General features: G+C 42.0%; 1 protein-coding gene across 1 annotated transcript in view; it reads right to left on the minus strand.

The window, feature by feature from the left end:
• The window catches only part of LOC129705973 (mucin-2-like), a 119,337-nt gene that overhangs the window by 12,526 nt on the left and 82,184 nt on the right, over positions 1-24,627 (minus strand). The window contains 12 exon segments of the mRNA XM_055649948.1: positions 1,601-1,705; positions 3,842-4,019; positions 6,167-6,198; positions 6,336-6,436; positions 6,590-6,662; positions 8,128-8,306; positions 9,706-9,931; positions 11,844-12,027; positions 12,772-13,019; positions 15,273-15,447; positions 18,522-18,733; positions 21,365-24,626. Of these exon segments, the coding sequence (XP_055505923.1) occupies positions 1,601-1,705; positions 3,842-4,019; positions 6,167-6,198; positions 6,336-6,436; positions 6,590-6,662; positions 8,128-8,306; positions 9,706-9,931; positions 11,844-12,027; positions 12,772-13,019; positions 15,273-15,447; positions 18,522-18,733; positions 21,365-24,626 (4,975 nt within the window).

Below are 24,627 nucleotides of genomic sequence, written 5' to 3' on the forward strand. Positions count from 1 at the left end.
AAGCATGATGGGCCAAACGGCCTTCAACGGGAACATAAGATTTGTGAGGCAATAAATGTCACGGTGCTTAGGTTCCAAAGCATAGAGTTAAAATAAACATTGCGGGTTGTAAACTAAACTGGGCAATAAAACTGATCAGGGAGAAATTACTTTTATTGTTCCCATTTGTTAGGTAAATCGGAGATTGGTTTTCTAAATAACAGATAACTTAAGGTTAAAGATTACATTTGGGAAAGATAAAGATGAAAGTCTACAGAAACTGGTCAATCATGAATTATTACAAAATAATTAACCTACAAACCTGTACATCTTTGGAGGGTAGGAGGAAACTGAAGATCTCAGAGAAAACCCACGCGGTAATGGGGAGAATGTAAAAACTCCATAGAGGCAGCACCCATAGTCAGGATCGTACCCGGGTGTCTGGTGCTGCAAGCCCTGTCAGGCATCAACTCTACCGCTGTGCCATCGTGCCACCCCATGGGAACAGGTGTTACAGATCTTGCAGTTCCCATCTTCCCAAAGTGCCTGAGGAGAGGACTGATTGTGTGGGAAGTGATGAGTGAAGCAGGGAGATGTGGAGGGAGTGGTCATTAGAGAAAGGGTTGGGGACTGTGTGCCTGTTCCAATCTGTGGCACATTTCTCAGAGTTGTGCTGAACTGACTGTACACTTGGGTACCTTTTCCCAGCAGACAGGATTGCTCAGAGCTAGAGTCAACAATGTGTAAGATTGCACTGTTAACTAGAAATAGATTTACTTTAGGCATGACCCTGTCTGTGTTTATGATTTATGTAAGCTCTAAACCATAGTTATGTTGCAGTATGATTTAAGATACTGGACGTTTGCTGCTTATGAATTGGTATTAGCTTATTTTTGTTACATGTGCCAAGACATGTGTCAAGGGTTACAGAGAGAAGGCAGGAGAATAGGGTCAGGAGGAAGAGATAGATCAGCCATGATCGAATGGCAGAGTAGACTTGCATAATTCTGCTCTGATCATATGACCTTATGACACAGTGAAAACATTTGTTTTCTATGCTAGGTTTTGGTATATTATTGTCACGTGTATCATGGTAGAGTGAAAAGCTATTCCGGGAGATCAGATATGCTATCTACAGATACATGCAGTTCAAACTCAACTACAATAGATAAAGCAAAGGGGGAGATTCAGTGCAGAATATAGTTCTCAGCATTGTAGCGCATTGTAGTGCATCTGCTCCAGAGACAAAGTCCACCGGCTCAATACGATAGAAGTGAATTGAACATAACCCTAGTTTGTGGAATTGCTACCCAGGTAAATCATATCAAACATGCGTGCAATCATACGATGCATGAATATAACAGGGGGTGCAAAAAGAAGCAGATGGCAGAATACAGTGTTACAATTATAATGAAAGTGCCGATTTAAATAAAAGGGCAAGGGGTGCAGGAACTTAAGTGAGGTCTGTTCAAAAGTCTTTTAACACTGTGCCTTCAAGGTTTTGTACTGTCTGCCTGGAGAGAGTGGCCAGGGTGTGAGTACTCCTTGGTTAAGTTGGCTTCTTTCCCAAGGCAGCCAAGGAAAATAATCTTAAACGACACATGGTGCTATATTAACTTACCACATGAATAAACTGGACAACAGCTCCCTTCTGGAATCTTTGATGATGCTTCAAATCCAAGTTTACATTGGATTTCCTTCTGAGGACAGAGGCTGTGATCACACCCTAGATAAATCACAACAAATGCATGAATTAAGCAACATCATTGTAAATTAGTGGCAAGCTATTTCTGATGCTATCTGATTGAATAAAATGTGTTGACCTGAATTCTGTGGGATGCAGAATGGTCTTCTACAATGATGAGCAACTTTGGAGTTTCCGTGCATACCTGGATATCCCTGAGATGTGAGGTCGGGAAATGTGAAGATTCACAAATTTCCCATTACTTATGCACACACTGGTGGAGAGAATTGTTCTTCATTCATTTCAACAGAATAACGGCCGCTGGGTGTGGGGCAAGCACTGTTTGGTTTAGACTTTAAAACTTTAGACTTTAGAAATAAAGTGTGGAAACAGACCCTTAAGTCCATCAAGTTTACACCGACCAGTGATCCCCGTACACTCGCACTATCCTACACACCAGGGACAACTTACAATTTTACCAAAGCCAATTAACCTACAAACCTGTACGTCCTTGGAGTGTGGGAGGAAATTGGTGTACCCAGAGAAAACCCACGCGGTCCTGGGGAGAATGTACAAACTCCGTACAGACAGCACCCATAGTCAGGATCGAACCTGGATCTCTGGTGCAGTAAGTCAGCAAATCTACTGCCGTGCCAATATGCCACCCTGTCCACATAGACATCCCATCATGCTTGAATTTATCTAGTTTATATTTGCTTTGGATTCTAATTTTTTGGTGTTATGAAGTTTGTTGATTTAAAAAAGTTTGGAATAAATTATTTCTTGAAATAGATTTTTTTAACTGGTGGTTGAGCGTTGAGAATCATTCAATTTCTGACAGCTTTTGACAGTTTCAGCTAAGGCAGATAACATGGCGGTTCTCCTCTTTCCCAGGGCGGGGTTTACCTTGGCTCCACATTGACAGCATCACATTGTGGAAGATGCTGCTAATGTCTACGGCATTGTCAACATTAGGTTGGATTAGGTCATCTGTTCAGTGGTTAGCACGATGCTAACCACCAATTCTGTACAGTTGCTGTAACTCCAAATTGGTCAGAGTGTCAGTGAAATACTTGTCTATCTTTGAGACGACTTCGCAGAATGCAGAAAATCTGGTCATTTGCAGGATAACATAGGAAGGATGCAGAGCAGAACTCTGCAGTTCCGAATCGGTTAGTTCAGGTGAAAACTGTGACAGGTTAAGTGTGTATCTTTGCCTTGACCATGAAACAATCACATAATCATTTCCTTCAGAACAGAGTTACAACTAGTCAGGAATGACCAAGGTCAACGGGAAGCTAAAGCTTTATTGAATCTGCTATCAGTCTCATATTCTTATAGGACCTGAAACCTTTGCCAATCCCGAACAATATTTCATTTATTCACCTTTAAAGAAGCATATATTAACCATACCCAATTCCCTTTGAGATCTGTCCCTTGGTAAACTAGAGTCCCCCTCCTCCCACAGTGTTAGTGGGAGGGAGTTTCAGGACTCAAATCTAGTAATGAATGAACAATTATGTATTTCCAAGTCAGGATGGTGTGTGACTTGGATGGGAATTTGTGGGTGGTGGTGAACCGACATGCCTGCTGGCTTGCTTGGCGATTGCCTTTTGTAGATGGCATGTAGGTGACTGTTGATCAGTGGCGGAGGAAATGCAGGATGCTTGTTGGGGCACCAGTCAAGTGGACTGCTTTGTCTGGGTTGGGGCTACATTTGTGTGTAATTGGAACTGACATACAACATTAATTCCATCTCATTCCTGATGGGCCTTGGAGGTGGTGGAAAGTATTTTTGAGTGTCAGGAGATGAGTATAATCAAACCAGAGCCTTGGCCTTCTGCTCTGCCCCACCATCCCTGGATGATCGACCCCAGTACAATAGCAATGGAGTGGAACGTTGTAACTATGCCAATTCATGGGTCTGCACTAATAAGTCTTCATACCAAACTAAAAACTGCAGATAATAAAAAACAAAAAATTCTGGAACCACTGCTGACAGTTTCAGCATTTTCTTTTCATACGTAAGGTGTCAACCATTTTCTAACCAGCAACATATTATTTCATAAAATGGTAGCAGATGGAAGAGAAGCACGTTCTCCTTTGACCCTTCTCTCGTTAAGGACATTAAATGATATCACAATGAACATCCATGTGGTAAAATAACGATCAACTTACTGCAGACAGGCTTTGTACAACAATCATCGTCTGGTATGGTTATGTTAACGTTGATAAGTCCGTCTCCATTACAGGGTGGCTCGGGGAAATGAGAACAACGATGAGGCTGACAGGTGACACGATGTGTGGTCTTGTCACAAAGGCAGTCCTGGCAGTTGAACTTGAATTTTTCATCAAGCTAGCGAAGAAAAATACAATCATTATGGCTGGCTGTTGGATTGGACACATTGTGTTTTCTGCGCTCTTTAGACAGGATGACCATTCTATCTACACAGGTTGTACCATTTGTACTGCAGGAAATTGCAACATCAATTGATTCGCAAGACATGGACAATCCAGACATTATTAGCAATTATGTGCCGTGACAGGAAGCAAGTGAACAATTTCTAACAGGGTAAAATGTCAGCGTGCCTGTTAATTCTTCACGTAGAATCTCAACCAGGGCTGAATGTTTTCACCCAAATCCTGCTTCTGTTTTAAAAGGCAAATAGTTTCAAACAGCCTTTTATAAAAGACCAAGGATGACGAATGTGAAGCCAGACCTGCAAGTTTGCGGAATTCTATATCTCTCCTAATACTGATGTTGAGATAAAAGGACACAAAGTGCGAGTGTAACTCAGTTGTGTTAGGCAGTATCTCTGGAGAACATGGATACATTATCTGTCATCTCAAAGACTTTTCTGCTATCACCTCAGGATTTCTCAAGAACATTTTAAACATATATAAATAATGGTTGGCACAAAACACAAAGTGCCAGAGGAACTCACCATCTGGGAGGGAATGGTACATCAGTCTGAAGAAGGGTCTCAACCTGAAATGTCATCTGTCCATTGCCTCCCCAGGTGTTGCCTGACTTGCTGAGTTCCTCAAGCATTTTGTGTTTTCCAAGATTCCAGCATCTACAGTTTCTTGTGTTTCCGTATATAATCGTTTCTCTGCTTCCTCTTTATGACCACTTCTTTTCTGCACAATTGCAATTCACCAAAGTCTTCCCTCTTTCTTTCTTGGTCTTTTCTAAACTTGTGCTCACAATGATATTCTTAGATAATTACCAAACTAAATGCGGTTTTGTGTGGTGTGGATAGTTGATTTTTTAAAAACATATTATTAGTTCTGTACTTTCTCATTCTCTCTCTTAAACATAATGTGTCCATATCTATGTAGCAGGGACATCAGGTTGAGAAAAGTAGCTACTGATTTGCACATGATAAGATTACAAAAACAGGACTGATAAAATAAGCACGAATCTCTGGAAATGTCTTCATCAGCAGGCGAAGTAAGCAGATTCTTCATGGCAGTGGCAAATGGATAGCATCAATTAACAAGAGGATAGTCATGAAGGGTTACTGTGGCTAGACTTTCTGAACAGAGGAATAGGCTCAAAGAGCTAACTGGCCTAAACCAGTTCTGAATTCAGAAGTTGGTATCACCTAGGAATAAGACGTCCCATAAAGACATACAGTTTGGTATGGGCCATCAATTCCATTCCCACCATCAAACCACCACGCACACTAATCATCATCATAGTTCAAAACATCAACGGGCATGGTGCCTTACAATGCTATGTACGACAGTGATCGCAACTTCTACTGAAGTGTGGATGGCCGTTGGCTCGCTAGGAGCTTATCCGCCCTTTGACAGGTCTTCTTTTTTGGTCCTGCTGGGGGTCCACAGCCCCCTCCTCACCTGGCAAACCGGTGGGGGAGACGATTTAGTCACTGACTATCCGACCATGGAGCAGGTAGCACGGGATTAAATGGTACCCGTGGCGGTGGGAACTCCCCCTGACCTGACCTATGTTAATCTCATCTTTTATTCTCTTCACACTCCCATCAATTCTCCCAGGATATCCACACTAGGGGCAATTTACAGTGGGCAACTAACTATCTCGTCTTTGGGATGTGGGAGAAAGCTGGAGCACCCGGAGGAAACACATGAGGTCACAGGGAGGACGTTTAAACTCCACACAGACAGCACCAAGGTCGGGATTGAATCTGGGTCTGTGTGGCAGCGGCTATCTACCAACTCTCACAGGTTAGAAGACGTTGTAATGTACAGTGGATCTTTTGTATCCACCTGAAAGGGTAGATACAACTTCATTGTAATGGTCGATCTGAAGTGATGCATCTTTGAGAAAATAGCTCACTGAGAATGCTACCCTGAGCTGGGGTAGAGAGTGTACCTCTGAGTCAACAACAATCAAAATGAATAACCTGACAGTCGTTATGTATGGAGTTGCAAATTGTGAATAATCTCCTTCATGTATTAAGCAAATTTAGTAATCAAAGATACGCATTGTTAATGAGAGCATTATTAATCTCATACCTCTCTGGGTAATCCATCAGGCCCGATGCATCCTGTAAAAGCAAACACAACATTTGCTTACATAAATTTGAAAGGATTCCATGGATTGGAAGATTTTGGAACAACACAAATAATAAGGCAAGACATTTAAATAATTTTGAACATAAAGTTAAAGAGTCACAATATTTACCACATTTATTCACACACAGGTCGGTGTCAGGGCTGAAGAGAATAGTACCACTGGCGCAGAAACAACCTTCCATGAAGCTAAGACCAGTCAAATCTGAATTGCTTGGGAATATACATACATAATATATATTAGTACGATACATTTATCCTGATCCATGGCAACAAATACATTAAATGCATTTAAACTATTTTAATTACTATTATATTTAGGTTTGATATCAGTGCAGTGCTCTCTATTTCCTGATCATTACTAACCTTGTTGTGCAAGTAGGTTCTGCTTGAAAGATCTCACATGCTTTATACATCTTGTTGGAAGGACAATTAAACACTGTATTGAAAAATAAAAAATCAGGTTATTACCAAACCTACATATTAGAACTTAAGCCTTTTGAAGGTTAAAGAATTAAAACAAAATTATTTAGTGCACATTAGGTCTTTGAGATGAGAAAGTCACACCTTTCTGTTCATGCTAAGAATACAAGCTAATATAATTGCATTTAGCATATTCTGGGGCTGGGTCATGTTTCAAAGATGGGACAAGTTTCAGAAAAAGAACATTCCAGAAGGAAGGTGAAAACTCAAATAAATCTTAACAGATTCACGACTCCTGACATGCATAGCCTTATCAAACTGAACAGCAGGCAGGAGGAAAGAATGCCAGAGTGAGCACCACCGGAAATTGGAGGAGCAGCACCTCATATTCCGCTTGGGCAGTTTGCACCCTAGCGGCATGAACATTGACCTCCAATTTCTGGTAGCCCTTGCTGTCTCCTCCCCTTCTCAGCTCACCATCAGCCCTCGGGCTCCTCCTCTTCCGTTCTTCTTCCCGCCCCCCCCCCCCCCATCCTACATCAGTCTGAAGATGGGTTTCGGCCTGAAACGTTTTCCTTTGCTCCATAGATGCTGCTGCACCCGCTGCGTTTCTCCAGCACTTTTGGCTATCTTCTATACATTACAGCTTGTGGCCAGTTAGAGTGGGAGTGTCATAGAGTCATACAGACCAGAAACAAACCCCTCAGCCCACTATGTGCCTGTGGTCTATCAAGTCTGCAGCTGCATCAATCTAATTTCTCACCACTTGGCACCATGTGTTAGATGAATTCTTGATCTTTGAAATGGCGGGATACAAATATGTATAAAGGATGGAATTGTTCCGTTTGTTCAAATTTAACAGTAAATAGGAGGTAATCTCAATGCAAATTCAGTCGGTGATTTAGGATTTTTTTTTTATGCAGTGGTTGATCAAAACGAGTTATTTGATGTCGCTAAGGCTAGTTGAGATAATTAGTACTGATGCCCAAAGGGAGAATTTTGATAAACAGACAGAAGAATACAGAACAGAGAATATAGAGCGGAAGAGCACAGGCACAAGCCCTTCCACCCACAATATCTGTGCGAATATAATTCCAAATTAAGGTAATCTCATCTGCCTGCGTATGATCCATATCCCTCCATTTCCAATAAATCCACGTGCCTAACCAAAAGCCTTTTAAATCCCATTATCGTATCTGTCTCACCACCACCCCTGGCAGCACATTCCAGCCACTCACCACTCTGTCTAAAAAAAATTGCTCTCCACATCTTCTTTAAACTTTGCCCCTCATACCTTAAAGCTTTGCCTTCTCGTCTTTAAAACTTCTAACCTGGGACAAAGTTGTAAAAGGACATACTGCTGAGGCGCGATGGGGGAAATTGGTAGAACATGTAACTGGAGCATAAAGATCAGCAAGAATCTAATGGGGTGGATGACCTATTACTCTGTTGGAGCTACGATATGACTAAGTAATACTTACAACATTCCCCACGTGTGGAATTTCTCCATTCAATGCAGATACCGTGGCTCATGCATGTCTCTGCATAACTTTGCAAACTGGAGCACATGACGGAAGCACTTGTAGTCAGACACTCATCGTGAATGCATGCCTGGTAGTAGGAGTCTGGTGGAACCATGGCATGACATTTTTCAAACAGCCTAGAAATAATAAATATCATTAAAGAAGGGGGAGGGGACAAAGGACAATGGGGACCCGGTGTGAAGAAATTCCACTTCTCTTGAAATGAATTCTAACATTGCATTTGCATTCCGAACTACCAACTCAACCTGCAAATTAACCTTTTTGAGAATCCTGCACCAGCACTCCCAAGTCACTTGAATCCTCTCCCCATTTTGAAAATCGACACCTTTATTCCTTCTACCAAAGTGCAACAGCTTGTTATGCTGTATTCCATTCGCCACTTCTTTGCCCACTCTCCCAACCTGTCCATGTCCTTCTGCAGACTCCCTGCTTCCTCAACACCAACTTCCCCTCCAACTGTCTATCTTTGTATCATCTGCAAACTTGGCCATAAAGCCATCAATTGCCTCATTCAGATCCTTACTAATAGTGTGGAATGTAGCAGACCCTATACCAACCCCTGTGGGACACCACTAGTCATGAGTAGCCAACCAGAAAAGCCCCCCTGCTCTTTGCCTTCTGTCTAATGTCCACTATTGCCTCATTAATTAATAAAAAATTGCTATATTTTATTTTATTGGCTATATTACATCTTTCTTCTCCTGTTGCCTTTTTGTTTTTTGTTTTTTAATGGTTTCTATCGATTTTTAAAAGCAACCCAATCCTCAAGATTCCCGCTAATCTTTACCATATTATATAACTTCTCTTTTGCTTTCATGCTGCCTTTGACTTCCTTAGTCAACCACTGTGTCCTCGTTCACCTTCATCTTCCATATTTCTTCCAGAAACTCCTGTCATTGCTGCTCCACCATCATTCCGCCTAGGGTCCCCTTTCAGTCAACTTTAGCCAGCTCCTCCCTCATACCTCTGTTGCAACCTTTACCCAACTGTGTAGTACCGATAATATCTGATTTTGGCTTCTTCCTCTCAAATTGCAGGTTGAACTATCAAATTGTGATCACTGCCTCCTAGGGGTTCCTCACTTTAAGCTCCCAAATCAAATCTGGTTCATTACACACCAAATCCAGAATTGCCTTTTCCCTTGTGTGCTCGACGACGAGCTGTTCTAAAAAAATCTATCTTGTAGGCATTCTAAAAATTCCTTCTCTTGAGATCTAGTACCATCATAACTTTCCCAAGTTACATTCTTATTGAAATCCCCCATGACCACTGACACATTACCTTCCTTAGATGGCTTTTCTATCTCCTGATGTTATTTGCACTTTGCATCTGGCTGCCATTTGAAGGCTTGTCTATAATTCTCATCACGGTCTTTTTACACTAGTTGTTTATTAACTCTACGTTTACCTCTACAAGGAATCTACTAGGAATCCTATGTTGTTTCTCTTTGTAAACATCCACTGGTTTTAATAATTGAGAAGCATCTTAAAATGAATGCCCAATAAAGTTTCTTACTTGCTGGTGATGAGCCCACAGAGAGAGTTGGAGCGGCAAGGTTTTTGAGTTGTTTGAGGAACATTTGTCACTTGAGGTCGTGGTGTGGTCGGCGATATGGATGGTCCATTACAGTTTGGTTTACCGGAATTTGGGACTTGCCAGTAATGAGCCATTTCAGAGCAAGAGGATGCGATCTTTCCGTTGGGTAGCATGCAGTCATCATGCAGAATATTATTACATGTTCCTAAGAAGACAGATCAGGGAATGTCATTTTATTAATATTACTGTATGTGTCCACTTCCACGCTTCTTTAGTCTCATTTAATAGATACTGCTCTAGATGGAACCATTATTGCTGCCTGTGGAACAATTTCTTTACATTGTCTGAAATATTAAATTCACAGAACTGTGGAATGGATTTTTCTCAGTCAGAATTCAGTCTGGCATGAAAACGCAAACATATGCAAACAACTTGGGATGTGATCCTGCAATCCCTTTTCTGTTTAAAAATGCATTTTTAGAATAGGTCCGTGTTTTATTATCATTTTGGGGTTAAATATTAAATGGCAAATTGATATTCAACAGACAGATATCCCCGTTGCATTAGTTAAAATTCAGATGCCAAAGTTGTACTGTGCCCATAATCTATGGCAAAGTCCAATCTCGATGGTGATCTAGCACAGTGCATAAAGGATACTGCTATTTTAAACTGGAATACCCAGAGATAATCCGTGTGGTCACAGTGAGAACGTACAAACACCGTACAGGCAAGCACCCCAAGTCAGGATTGGACCTGGGTCTCTGGTGCTGGAAGGAAGCAAATCTACCACTGCATTAAGGTGTTCAGGCCTGAATACTGTGTTCATGTCTGGTCGTTAGAGGAAAATAATCTGCTTCGGATTGTGAAGGGATTAGGCGTATTCGACCTCTACTCTTGATTGGAAAAATAAGATCTTATTTAAACATGCAACATTTTTGCTTGGTACAGAATAGATACAATGAGTATGATCCCTCTGCTGAGTGTCACAAAGCAGGCCTTGCAGTCTCAAGATGAAGAGTAGGCCATTTTAAAACATAGATCATAGATCAGTATAGCACAAGAATAAGCCCTTCAGCCCATAATGTTCATGCCAGACATGATGCCAAGTTAAACTAATCTCCTCTATGCAATCTATATTTCTCCATCCCTTGCATATCCATGTGCCCATCTAAAAGCTTCCACATTCATTCCTGGCAGTTTTCCCAGGCACTGGGCATTTTCTGCCCTCTAGTCTTTGTATTTCCACACTGGGGAAATGGTTCTGTCCACCCAATCAATGCACCTCATATTTGTATACACTTCTTTCAAGTTTCCCAGCATCGTGACGCACGCATGGCGTGCATTTACACTCGCAGGGTGCGCGGTGAGATGTGGCGGTCGCGTGCGGCGCCCCAGGATTTTGGGATTTGAGATTCGCCCAAGTGGGACAGGCCCTTTAAACTCAATGCCTTGACTAATGAAGACAAGCATACCATGTGACTTCCTTACTCCTTTTTCTACTTCCGTTTCCACTTAAAGGGAACTAAAGACTTGGACCCCAAGATCCCTCTGTACATCAATGCTATTAAGGGTCTTGCCATTAACTGTGTATTATTTAGGGCATAAATGGGAAGGAATTACTTTGCACAAAAATTTGGAATCTTTCAAATTCTCTGCAGCTGAATTAATTCAAAATAGAGCTCTGTAAAATTGTGGATGTCAATGAATTGTGGATGTTAAGAATAGCAGGTAAAACAACTTAGAATGGAGATGAGGAAAAACCTTTTCACACAGAGAGTTGTGAGTGTGGTATTCACTGCCTCAGAGGGCGATGGAGGCCGGTTCTCTGGAAACTTTCAAGAGAGAGCTAGATAGGGCTCTTAAAGATAGCGGTGTCAGGGGATATGGGGAGACGGCAGGAACGGGGTACTGTTTGTGGATGATCAGCCATGATCACATTGAAAGGTGGTGCTGGCTCGAAGGGCCAAATGGCCTACTCCTGCACCTATCGTCTATTGTCTATTGAATTAGGCATAAACGCAAAAGGCATAAACTTCATCCTAAACTGTTTCTATTACTTACATTCTTATACTAAACATTTTATTTTTAAAAATCTACAAAGCAATCTTCATCCTTACCACACTGCCCTTGTGTCTTGTTTCCAAATGTTTCACTCGGGAGTTTGATTGCAAAAGCAAAACTACTGAAAGTGACCTGGGCCTTTAATTGGGGTATGTCAACAATTATATTAATGCCCAAACTGATGATCTTCACTCCATGTTTTGAATATGGTAGAGACACAAGATTTCCATTGATTTTTACCTGCATAACAAGACAAAGCTTCAGTATTTCACTCAGGAGCAAAATGATTATCACATGGAATCATCAATGATAGCATTCATAAGAAACCCCCTAAAGCTTTGATTACATTTTACTGATTATATATATCATTGTCACCTTTTCCTCAGCTTAACAATGATCCATTCTACATTTTCCTTCAACTCCGCCCCTGTTTTCACATTTTACCCCTCTCATCTCCATGTCTCCCTCTTGCCTCCCTCTCAGTTTGAAGAAAGGTCTCGACCCGAAACATCACCCTTTCCTTCTCTCCAGAGATGCTGAGTTAAGGCCCTGTCCCACTTTCCCGAGTTACTCACGAACTCTCCCGAGTTTTCCCCTTGATTCGAACTCGGGGAATGTCGGGGAATGTACGTAGCGAGTCCGTAGGAGTCCATAGATGTTTCGTAGCGGCTCGTGATGCCAGCTGTAGGATCCCGGGACATCAGGTAAGTCGGGACGTTTTTTCAACATGTTGGAAAATGCCCACGAGTAAAAAGAATAGCCCCGAGTACCTTCGAATGGCTATTACCGTAATTCTCTGAGTTCGAAAAAAGGGGAAAACTCGGGAGAGTTCGCGAGTAGCTCAGGAAAGTGGGACAGGGCCTTTACTCTGGCATTTTGTGTCTATACCCTAAACACTGCCTGCTCATCAACATCCATATATTATTTCAGCCACGCTGATACAACACATGCAGAAGGAAGAAAACTTAAAACAATGATGGTTACCAGATTTTCAATTCCACCCGCAGCAACATTCCTGATTTGTATGTCAAGTTTTTCAAATTTCACGATGATACCACGCTGGCAGGAGAGGCTGTCTTGTGTGTCGCAGTAGTAATTGTCAATGTAAACACCAAAAGTTTGACCTGATGGCTTTGTATTTTCCACAAGCACGTAGGTGCAGCTTCCGTCATAGTTATAATACTGTCCGTCGAAGGTAACAATATGTGAACCTCCCCATCCATTGCAATGGCCTGTATGGGCAATAGATTCACCTGAATTTAATCTCAACAATAAAATATCGCTAACTTTCTCAAAGAAAGGAAATGTTAATTATTTTTACATATTACATATATTAAGTATTAAACATCCTTTATTGTGACAAAAAACAGTTACAATTGGCAACAAGGGCCTGTCCCACTGTACGAGATAATTCAAGAGCTCTCCCGAGTTTAAACAAAAATCAAACTCGTGGTAAGTACGTAGAATGTACGTAGCGGGTACGTTGAAGCTCGGGACATCTCTTAGCGGCTCGTAACGCTAACAGCAGGTACTCGGGAAACGCAGTAAGCTCGTGAAGATTTTTCAACATGTTGAAAAATGTCCACGAGAGCCCCGAGTACCTACGAGTGGCCATTACCATAATTCTCCGAGTTCGAATCAGGGGAAACTCGGGAGAACTTTTGAATTAGCTCGTACAGTGGGACAGGCCCTTTAGTTTTTTCACAATAAAATCAGATACAGCAAGTGAATAGATGCAACAACTGCCAAAGGTATCATATTGATGATTAAACTTAAACCACAGCCATCAAGTGAGCCTACTTTGCTCATTGAGTGACATGCAATTTTCCAATGGAATGAAGACTTGAAAACAATTCACGTAGTCTTCACTTCTGTTCAGTATTGAACTGAGGTCGATTGAAATTGGAATTCTAACCAAGATACTGATTCCACCTGTGCCTATTGCTTGTCGGAAGTCACTGAGTAATATATGAAAATGCCCACAAAGTGAGCAAACTCAAAATGGAAAGATTTATTGGCTTGTTCTATGTTCTACGTGAGCAAGTATCCACCACAATTGATCCACTACTTCTGTATTCTTCCTTGTATTCCTATCCAGAGAGGATACGTGGAATTGTCCAATGGGACATACAATGCCAGAGAACAGTGCGATATCAGATTTCCAGAATACTGAACTCTGGTCAAACTAGAGTAGCCTGCACCATGAGCAAACACAATGAGAGGGGGCAGTGAATCAGAGGGAGATTCAATGCTGAACAATTCCAAACAGCTAACTCCAGAACAACATTTGTAGAGGCCAACAAACTGCGTATCCCCCCTCTATAGAACCATCAATGTGAGAACTGAAGAGAAAATATTTCCGTTGAGTATAGATGTTAGGAGGTCATGTTGCCGTGGTATAAGACCACATTTAGAGCATTGTGTTCAGTTCTGGGCACCATGTTATCGGAAAGATGTTGTCAAGCTGGAAAGGGTACAGAGAAGATTTACGCGGATTTGCCAGGAATCAAGGGGCTGAGCTACAGGGAGAGGTTGAGCAGGCTAGGACAATATTCCTTGTACTGTAGGAGGATGAGGAATGATCTTATAGAGGTGTACAAAATCATGAGAAGAATAGATGGGCTAGACACACAAAGTCTCTTGCCCAAAGTAGGGGAATTGAGAACTAGAGTGCATAGGTTTAAGGTACTGGAGGGGGGGGGGGGGGGGGGGGGGGGATTTAATAGGAACCTGAGGGGTAACATTTTCACGCAGAGGGTGGTGGGTGTATGGAACAAGCTGCTGGAGGAGGTAGTTGAGGCAGGTACTATCGCAACTTTTATGAAACATTTAGACATGTACATGGATAGGACAGGTTTAGAAGGATAAGGGCCAACACACACAGGCAGGTGGGACTGGTGTTGATGCGACATTTTCGTAGGTATGGGTGAGTTGGGCCGAAGGTCCTGTTTCCACGCTGTTAGACTCTATGACTCTATTTGATAAAGCAGATGTGGGAAAATGTTTCTCCTGGGTCTGAGATGTAGAAGTTGGGATAAAAGGTTCAAAATATGGGGAAGGGGTTTGGAGTTTCAATAAAGTATTGTATCTTCACTCAAAGGCTGGTGATTTGAGAATGGAGAACTCTTTACTTCTGAGTAGTGTGGAGTCTCAGTCACAGATGGCATTTAAAACCGTGATTGATTTTTGGATATTGCAAGGATGAAGGGATGGGGCAACAATGCAGGAAATTGGAGCTTAGGTGGAAGATCACACATCAACGTCAAGAGTGACCTTCAGGGATCAAAATGGCCGCCTCCTTTTTCTTATGTTCTAAGTATTAACTTCAACAGACAAAACATACTTTTGTTATTGCAACAAATCTCTGACCGACACTGCCAGAATAAAAGCATAGATTTACAATTTAGAATGACAGTAACTATATTGGTAAAAGCAATCAGTAAAAACGATGTAAAAACAATCTTTTATGAAATGGAGGTACTTACAGTCACACTCGTAATGGTAGCAACACTTATTTTCATCATAAACCTTGACTGGAATATGGCCATTGGCACATTGAATAGGTGCGATGGTGGGACACACCACGGGCGATAAAGCAACAATGTTTTTTTCTATACATTTTGCCATCATACAATCACACAGCAGCCAGCTCTCATTATACTGAAACGAGGAGAAAGCATTTTAGAGATTTCTGGAATTACATTAGCACCGATTACTGGTTAATATCTCATTATTGTTGATTCTCCCTGTTTCAGCGACCCTGATTCCATAATATGCTTTTGTTATTAGATAGTTGCTGCAGCTTTTAATCCTATCCTTATACTCAGGACTGCGGAGATTGACGGACAACCCGAGAGAAATATATAAAATTATGAGGCGAAGATAGGATAGACAGTAAGACCTTTTTCCTAGGATGGAGAGGAAAGACAGTCTTACTGTCTCTAACTATATTTAATCTTTGTACTGCCCACTCCACTGACAACAGTTTGAAGCAGGGTCTCGACCCGAAATATCACCCATTCCTTCTTTCCACACATGCTGCCTGTCCTGCTGAGTTACTCCAGCATTTTGTGTGAATCAAAGTTTAAAGGCGATGTGCGGGGCAATGTTTATGTAAGTTAATTGCACAAAATGCTGGAGTAAGTCAGCGGAACAGGCAGCATATCTGGAGAGAAGGAATAAGTGACGTTTCAGGTAGAGACCCTTATAGCAGTGGTTGATTTTAACTTCCCCAATATTGACTTAGATTACCTTGGTTAAGGGGCATTGATGTTGGGGGTGGAATTTGGGAATTATGGAACAAGTTTACAGCATAGAGTCAAGGAGCCATACAGCACGAAAACAGGCCCTTCTACTTATTTTGTCCATGCTGACCAAGTTGGCATTCTGGCCTTGTCCCATTTATCTACATTTAGCCTGTCTCTATCCCTCTAAATGCTTCCTGTCCTTATATCTGTCCGAATGTCTTTTTAAAGTCAGAATTATATCCAAATCCATGGCTTCCTCTAGAAGCTAATTCTAGATACAGCCAACCCACTATATGAAAAAATTCTCTGAGGTCTCCTTAATTTTACAATTCTTTTTCTTGGGAAAAAGACTATGAGCGTTCACTTTATCTGTGTTCCTCATGGTACACGTCAGTAGGTCACCCATTAGCCTTCAATGCTCCAAATAAAATGGCAGCCTATCTAATGTCTCCCTATTTATTATCACACGTACCCAGGTGCAGTGAAATACATTTTTTGCATCCAACTCGACAAGACTATCACCATGGTCGATTAGAGTATGGGCAGATGGAATTCAATCCCGACAAGAGTGAGCATTTTAGAAGTATATAAGATTATGAGGGGCGCAGGTAGTGAAGGAAGTCAAAATATTTTTCCCGTGGCAGGTTATCCAAAACAAGAGAGCATAGTTTTAGGACGAATGGAATGAGTTTTAAATGGGATTTCAGGTTGTTTTCACACAGGGAGGGGTGACATCTGGAACACGTTGCCAGAGGAGATTGTGGAATTACATGCAAGTACTACATTGAGGCATTTAGACATTTAAACAGGCAAGACATAGAATGATATAGTCCTAATGTACCAAATTGAATTAGTGTAGATGCACAAAATACTTGGTTTGGATGTAATGGGGCCCCTATGTAGCGATGTTTCAGTGCTGTACTACTAGAAAATAAAAAATGATCTGAAACATAGGAATTCTCTACAATACAAATTACTTCACATTGCTAAGGTTGTTCTTTGAGGCTAGATTGTTTGAGCATCATGTGCCATCAATTAGCTCATTGTCAACAACTTCACCATAAATGCAGTATATCCAGAGGTGAAACTTAAACCCCTTTTTCACGGGGCGACTTGACGCAAGAGGTAACCAGAGTTTAACATCGTGGGAACCTCGTGCGATAACAGTACGGCATTCGTGGACCACCGTGGACCACCGTGGCGCTAACGGCAGGTAATCGTGTAACTTGGGTACTCGGGAGAAAATTCAAGCAAGCTTGAATTTCTCCAAGAGTGACTTGTACACTTGTGGTTGAGCATTGCAACATTTTATGAACGTAGTGGCCAGTGCGATATCCGTAGTAACTCTTGAGGTTACCGTGGGATCTCCTGCGAACGGTAAACCCGGAAGCTGGACAGAGGGGACAGAAGGTGAGTAAAAAAGGTGTTCTCAATGTCGCCAATGGAACATGTGTCCATCGAGGACATCCCACCTCATTGTCATTGTTGGAGAATCTTTTTAACAGGAACACGCAGAGATGGCTCCCAGAAAAGCTCAAAGAAAGGGGGTAAAGCGTGTCAGAAAGGTTTTTGCCATGCAGGAGAATGAGGAGGAGACGCAGCAAGAGAGACAGGTGGAGAGGCAACAGGAGATGCCAGAGATAACACTCCCTGTGGACTCCTTGGAGCAGGAAGAGGGTGAGCGAGGTGGATTTCAGATTGCCTCCCCAGTAGCCGTTGTAGGAATAGCCTCTACAGACGCTTATGTAAAGGGAAGATGGCAGAAGGTAAGGCCATATAACTTCTCCAGGGAACAAGAGGGGGAACTTGTAGAATGGTACCAATTTAACGAGATTCTCTACGATAAATCCAGAGAGGATTATAGAAACAGCGAGAGTAAACGGAACCTGCTGGAGACGAAGGCTGCGGAGTAGATATAACGATATAGTGCTCATGTGAGTATATATAATGATATATCAGTTCATCAACAGGAGAACCATTTAATGTTATCCAAGATTTAAAAACATACAATGCTCTAGATGTAAAACTGCTGTTTTTGCAGTTAACTTAAACTTCTCTTATAAGTCTGTCTGTGCCCTGTAGCTGCAAAGGAAAAAAGTTGCAGACAGCTTTTACACCCTCTGTGTTTGAGGTTGGAATCATGTTTCTAAGAGCCATAAAATAAATTATGACATCATTTGTGCCACGTGATGATTTAATTACACTTGACAGTTTACAATGCTCATTCAAGATTTAACGGGAAAGCTCGGGAGACGGACAAGTCACTCGCACAAATAACAGAAATGCCGAGTACCGTGGGAACTCTTTGTCTACCCCCCCGTTATATCGTGTGATATCGTGCTAGACCACGACCACTTCACTCTGGTCACATCTTGCGTCAAGTCGCCCCGTGAAAAAGCCCCATTATTCAGCTGCACCACCGAAATCTTTAGAAAGTCGACAATGGCTTTTCCTAACCGTGTGAATTATGATGTTATGCATGCTTACCTCCCTTGGTGGTTTAAGAACGGGGCATCCTGGAAGTATGGTGGTATGTTCAGTTGACAATGTTGGACGGCTGGTACTGCTTGTAGGTACACTTGTTAACGGTGGCATTGTGCTTCCACAGGGCCAGATATGTTTTTCAATGTCACAGGTATCATTACACTTTGCATAGATGCAAAATCCAGCTTTATCAGTGTAGTTGTATATAATTGAATCTAAAAATGGAAGCAGAAGATGGTTTACTGTTGAATTGGGATACGTATTGAAACGTTTAGAGGTAACAAACTCAAATATAAAATGTACTGATTTTTAGTTAATGCTTTCATATGTAGAGTGAAATAATGATATAAAAGTTGGGATTAAATTGAACCAAGAGTAAAGTTGACATCATAAATTTAGAAAATAAATAAAAACATAATTTTATTTTAAATGAGTGTGGAATTAAAAAAAACATTTTTGACAGGACACCAAATACCAAATGTGGTATTAGCCTTGTAATGGCCAGAGAATTTGAGTGGTAATGATGGCTTGGAAAATCATTAAAATCCTATGTGAACCTTGCATGGATGTGCAACATTTTACAGTGAGGATAGTTTGGAAACATCAACAGTTCTGACAGTTCATTGACTTCTGCAAATTACACTGGGGGAATGCCACTTAACATGCAATATGACTACAGTTGTTATAAGAGCAGGTCAGATTAATGTTCCCCTATCAACCTCCAACTCCACCTCCAGTGTCCCCTCTGTGCCAACGCACAACCAAACATCAACCTGCACACTAATGCCTCCCCAGCAACCAGTCCCTTGAATGTGAGCAACATGTGGATGTAATTCAGAGAGACAGGGACAGACTTCAAAACTAAATTAGAGTTAGCAATTTCAGCATAACTGATGTGTAGGAAGGAAATGCAGATGTGGTTTAAACCAAAGACATCACCCATTCCTTCTCTCCAGAGATGCTGCCGGTTCCGCTAAGCATCTGCAGCCGCCAGTTTAAACCAAAGATAGACACTAAAAGCTGGAGTAACTCAGGAGAAAAGGAATAGGTGACGTTTTGGGTCGAGACCCTTCTTCACTCGACCCAAAACGACACCTATGTCTGACCCGCTGAGTTACTTCAGCTTTTTGTGTCTATCTTCAGCATAACAGATCCCAGCCTCCCAAGCCAAAGTCTGAATTACTAGCAAATAACATATCTTAATCAAACTGATAGTTAGTCTGATCTCTCTAGCAAAGTCCCATCAGGTTGTCTAAATCCATGTGAAATTGGATAATGGGATTGAAGATCAAAGTGGCATTATGCACTGAGGGGAAGAATAGACAATGTACAATAAGTGCAGGAGTAGGTCATTTGTCCCTTCGAGCCAGCACCGCTATTCAATGTGATCATGGCTGATCATCCCCAATCAGTACCCCGTTCCTGCCTTCTCCCCATATCCCCTGACTCTGCTATTTTTAAGAGCCCTATCTAGTTCTCTCTTTAAAGTATCCAGAGAACCGGCCTCCATCGCCCTCTGAGGCAGAGAATTCCACAGACTCACAACTCTCTATGTGAAGAATCTAAGGTGATGAGAAGAATGAACAAAAGATGAGCAATTGCCTTGCACATGCGCATAGACAGACAGATACGCAAAAATAAAAATTATACATATATTACACACAGAATTCTGCAAGTTTTAACACTCAAGAAACTCAACATCACCCATGTCTTGGATTGACTTCATTTTTTTCCAATTCCCTTTATTTTAGTCTACATATCTCTCAGTTTCCACTTCCCTCCTTTCAATTCTTGAATCAACATTAGGATAATTTAACTTTCTTTGTTTATCCTGTCTTTCTTCTGTTACATGTTAGCCTTCTATTCAATGCTGTTGGAGTCACTGAAACTAAATAATGATTGGAAAACCTAGTATGATACCACCACCATTTGTAACCACTTTTGACATCATTTATACACCTCAGTTTCTTACCTTGCTTCTCCTTGTGCAATGCATCCATATTATTTTGTTTTTATGATTTCAGGATTAAATGCTTGTTAGACCATTCACATTTCACATTTTTCTCAAACATGTATTTAAAATATTCATATTACTTCTATTTGCATTAAGAACTATCTGCAATGTGCATAAACAAATTGAGAAATCTGGCTTCTTCGTAAAGCATGTGGAACTATGTATGATGGAAATATTTCGAAAATGGCATCACAAGTAGATGGAATGGCAAAGAAGACAAAGAGTAAAGCTTGCTTTCGGGGCTTTGAGTTTAAGAGGTTGTCAGAAAAATTTGATAAGGCCACATTTGGAGTATTGTTTGCAGTACTAATCGCCTCAATCCAGGAAGGATGTGGAAGCATTGAAGAGGATGCAGACGAGGTTTACCAGGATGCTGCCTGGATAAGAGAGTATGAGCTTTAAAGACAAATTGGACAAATGTGGATTGTTCCTCTGAAATGTCAAAGGTTGTCGGGAGACATGAGAGACATGCAAGAAGTACATAAAATTATGATCTTAAGTCAGGATCTTATCACCAGAATGGAAATGTCAAAGTCTAGAATATATTGTTTTAAGGTCAGAAAAGGGAAAGTGTAAAGGAGATGTGCAAGACAAATTTTTCTTTACATAGTGGTGTGTGCCTGGATTGCACTGCCGTGAGTGGTGGTGGAAGCCGATGTGTTAGTGGTGCTTCTGAGCATTTAAAATAGGCACATGGAGGGACATGGATCGCAAAAGTAGAGGTGATAAGTTTAACTTGGAATCATTGACAGCACAGACAGTGTGGGTCCCTGTGCAGGTCTGTTCTATGTTCCAAATGCTTTATCTAGCAAACTAAGCACCAGTAGCTTACCTTGGGAATACACAGTTCCATTCACAATGCAGACACATTCTGTGGTGGGTGGCGAAGAACTTGTGGTTGGAGAAAGGGTAGAATGTTCAATGGAACCAGTAGGTCGGGAAGAAAATGTTGAGGGCATCCCGGTCGTAGATGCAGACAAAGAAGTTGATGATCTACCAGTGGTGAGTCGAACAGTGACGGCAGTAGTGGTAGTCCATGCGGTGGTTGAAGACGAAGACTGGTTTACAGTGACTCTGCTGGAGGTTGGAGCTGATTCTGTTTCAATTGTATGAGGGGTTGTAGACGTTTTTCCTGTTTCCGGAGTTGTGCTTGTGGGTACCAATGGGGTGTGGGTAGTTGTTGTGGACTTGGTGGTTGTAGGTAATTCAGGAGTTTCTGTTAGTTCAGTTGTACAAGTTGTGGTCAATTCTGGTGTAGTACTTACTGGTGTACCTGAGACTGGAGATGTAGAGAAAATCTGCTCTGTTGCAGGTGTAGTGGCACGAGTTGTACTGGTTGTGATTTCAGTGGTATGAGGGGTTGTTGATGTTGTCTCTCTGCTTTGAGATGTGGGGGTTGTGTGCACCTGTGTTGGTGTTGTGGGACTTCCTGTGGTGCTTGTAGCAATGGTAGAATATGGTGTTTTTGTTTCTGAGCTTGTGCCAGTTGATGAGCTGTGAGTGTGTATTGTCGTGGTTTCAGTTGGTGTTGATGTGGTCGTGGTGGATCTTGTTTGTGTTTGAGGTGTTTTGGTTGTGATCACCTGTGTAGTTTCAGTAGTTGCTATTGACTTGGTGGTAAATGGTGTTTCGGTAGATACAGTTTTTGCTGTTGTGGAAGTTGTGGTCAGTTCAGGTGTGGAACTTTGTGGTGTTCCTGACACTGTAGGTGTTGTGGTTGTGTGCTCTGTTGTAGGTGAAGTGGAACCAGTTGTTCTGGTTGTGGTTTCAATTGTATGAGGGGTTGTGGACATTGTTCCTGTTTCAGGAGTTGTGGAGCCCGTGTGTAACTGAGTTGGTGTCGTGGGACTTGCGGTTGTGGTTGCAAAAGTGGTTGAATGTGGTGTTTTTGTTACGGTTGTTGGGGTGTGAGTGGGCAGTGTTGTGGTTTCCGATGATGTTGAGCTTGTGGTTGTGGACGTTTTTCCTGTTTCCGGAGTTGTGCTTGTGGGTACCAATGGGGTTTGGGTAGTTGTTGTGGACTTGGTGGTTGTAGATAATTCAGGAGTTTCTGTTAGTTCAGTTGTACAAGTTGTGGTCAATTCTGGTGTAGTACTTACTGGTGTACCTGAGACTGGAGATGTAGAGAAAATCTGCTCTGTTGCAGGTGTAGTGGCACGAGTTGTACTGGTTGTGATTTCAGTGGTATGAGGGGTTGTTGATGTTGTCTCTCTGCTTTGAGATGTGAGGGTTGTGTGCACCTGTGTTGGTGTTGTGGGACTTCCTGTGGTGCTTGTAGCAATGGTAGAATATGGTGTTTTTGTTTCTGAGCTTGTGCCAGTTGATGAGCTGTGAGTGTGTATTGTCGTGGTTTCAGTTGGTGTTGATGTGGTCGTGGTGGATCTTGTTTGTGTTTGAGGTGTTTTGGTTGTGATCACCTGTGTAGTTTCAGTAGTTGCTATTGACTTGGTGGTAAATGGTGTTTCGGTAGATACAGTTTTTGCAGTTGTGGAAGTTGTGGTCAGTTCAGGTGTGGAACTTTGTGGTGTTCCTGACACTGTAGGTGTTGTGGTTGTGTGCTCTGTTGTAGGTGAAGTGGAACCAGTTGTTCTGGTTGTGGTTTCAATTGTATGAGGGGTTGTGGACATTGTTCCTGTTTCAGGAGTTGTGGAGCCCGTGTGTAACTCAGTTGGTGTCGTGGGACTTGCGGTTGTGGTTGCAAAAGTGGTTGAATGTGGTGTTTTTGTTACGGTTGTTGGGGTGTGAGTGGGCAGTGTTGTGGTTTCCGATGATGTTGAGCTTGTGGTTGTGGACGTTTTTCCTGTTTCCGGAGTTGTGCTTGTGGGTACCAATGGGGTTTGGGTAGTTGTTGTGGACTTGGTGGTTGTAGATAATTCAGGAGTTTCTGTTAGTTCAGTTGTACAAGTTGTGGTCAATTCTGGTGTAGTACTTACTGGTGTACCTGAGACTGGAGATGTAGAGAAAATCTGCTCTGTTGCAGGTGTAGTGGCACGAGTTGTACTGGTTGTGATTTCAGTGGTATGAGGGGTTGTTGATGTTGTCTCTCTGCTTTGAGATGTGGGGGTTGTGTGCACCTGTGTTGGTGTTGTGGGACTTCCTGTGGTGCTTGTAGCAATGGTAGAATATGGTGTTTTTGTTTCTGAGCTTGTGCCAGTTGATGAGCTGTGAGTGTGTATTGTCGTGGTTTCAGTTGGTGTTGATGTGGTCGTGGTGGATCTTGTTTGTGTTTGAGGTGTTTTGGTTGTGATCACCTGTGTAGTTTCAGTAGTTGCTATTGACTTGGTGGTAAATGGTGTTTCGGTAGATACAGTTTTTGCAGTTGTGGAAGTTGTGGTCAGTTCAGGTGTGGAACTTTGTGGTGTTCCTGACACTGTAGGTGTTGTGGTTGTGTGCTCTGTTGTAGGTGAAGTGGAACCAGTTGTTCTGGTTGTGGTTTCAATTGTATGAGGGGTTGTGGACATTGTTCCTGTTTCAGGAGTTGTGGAGCCCGTGTGTAACTCAGTTGGTGTCGTGGGACTTGCGGTTGTGGTTGTAAAAGTGGTTGAATGTGGTGTTTTTGTTACGGTTGTTGGGGTGTGAGTGGGCAGTGTTGTGGTTTCCGATGATGTTGAGCTTGTGGTTGTGGACGTTTTTCCTGTTTCCGGAGTTGTGCTTGTGGGTACCAATGGGGTTTGGGTAGTTGTTGTGGACTTGGTGGTTGTAGTTAATTCAGGAGTTTCTGGTAGTTCAGTTGTACAAGTTGTGGTCAATTCTGTTGTAGCACTTACTGGTGTACCTGAGACTGGAGATGTAGAGAAAATCTGCTCTGTTGCAGGTGTAGTGGCACGAGTTGTACTGGTTGTGATTTCAGTGGTATGAGGGGTTGTTGATGTTGTCTCTCTGCTTTGAGATGTGGGGGTTGTGTGCACCTGTGTTGGTGTTGTGGGACTTCCTGTGGTGCTTGTAGCAATGGTAGAATATAGTGTTTGTGTTTCTGAGCTTGTGCCAGTTGATGAGCTGTGAGTGTGTATTGTAGTGGTTTCAGTTGGTGTTGATGTGGTCATGGTGGATCTTGTTTGTGTTTGAGGTGTTTTGGTTGTGATCACCTGTGTAGTT

Source organism: Leucoraja erinacea, chromosome 18, assembly GCF_028641065.1.
Source record: "Leucoraja erinacea ecotype New England chromosome 18, Leri_hhj_1, whole genome shotgun sequence".
NCBI classification, from domain to species: Eukaryota; Metazoa; Chordata; class Chondrichthyes; order Rajiformes; family Rajidae; genus Leucoraja; species Leucoraja erinaceus.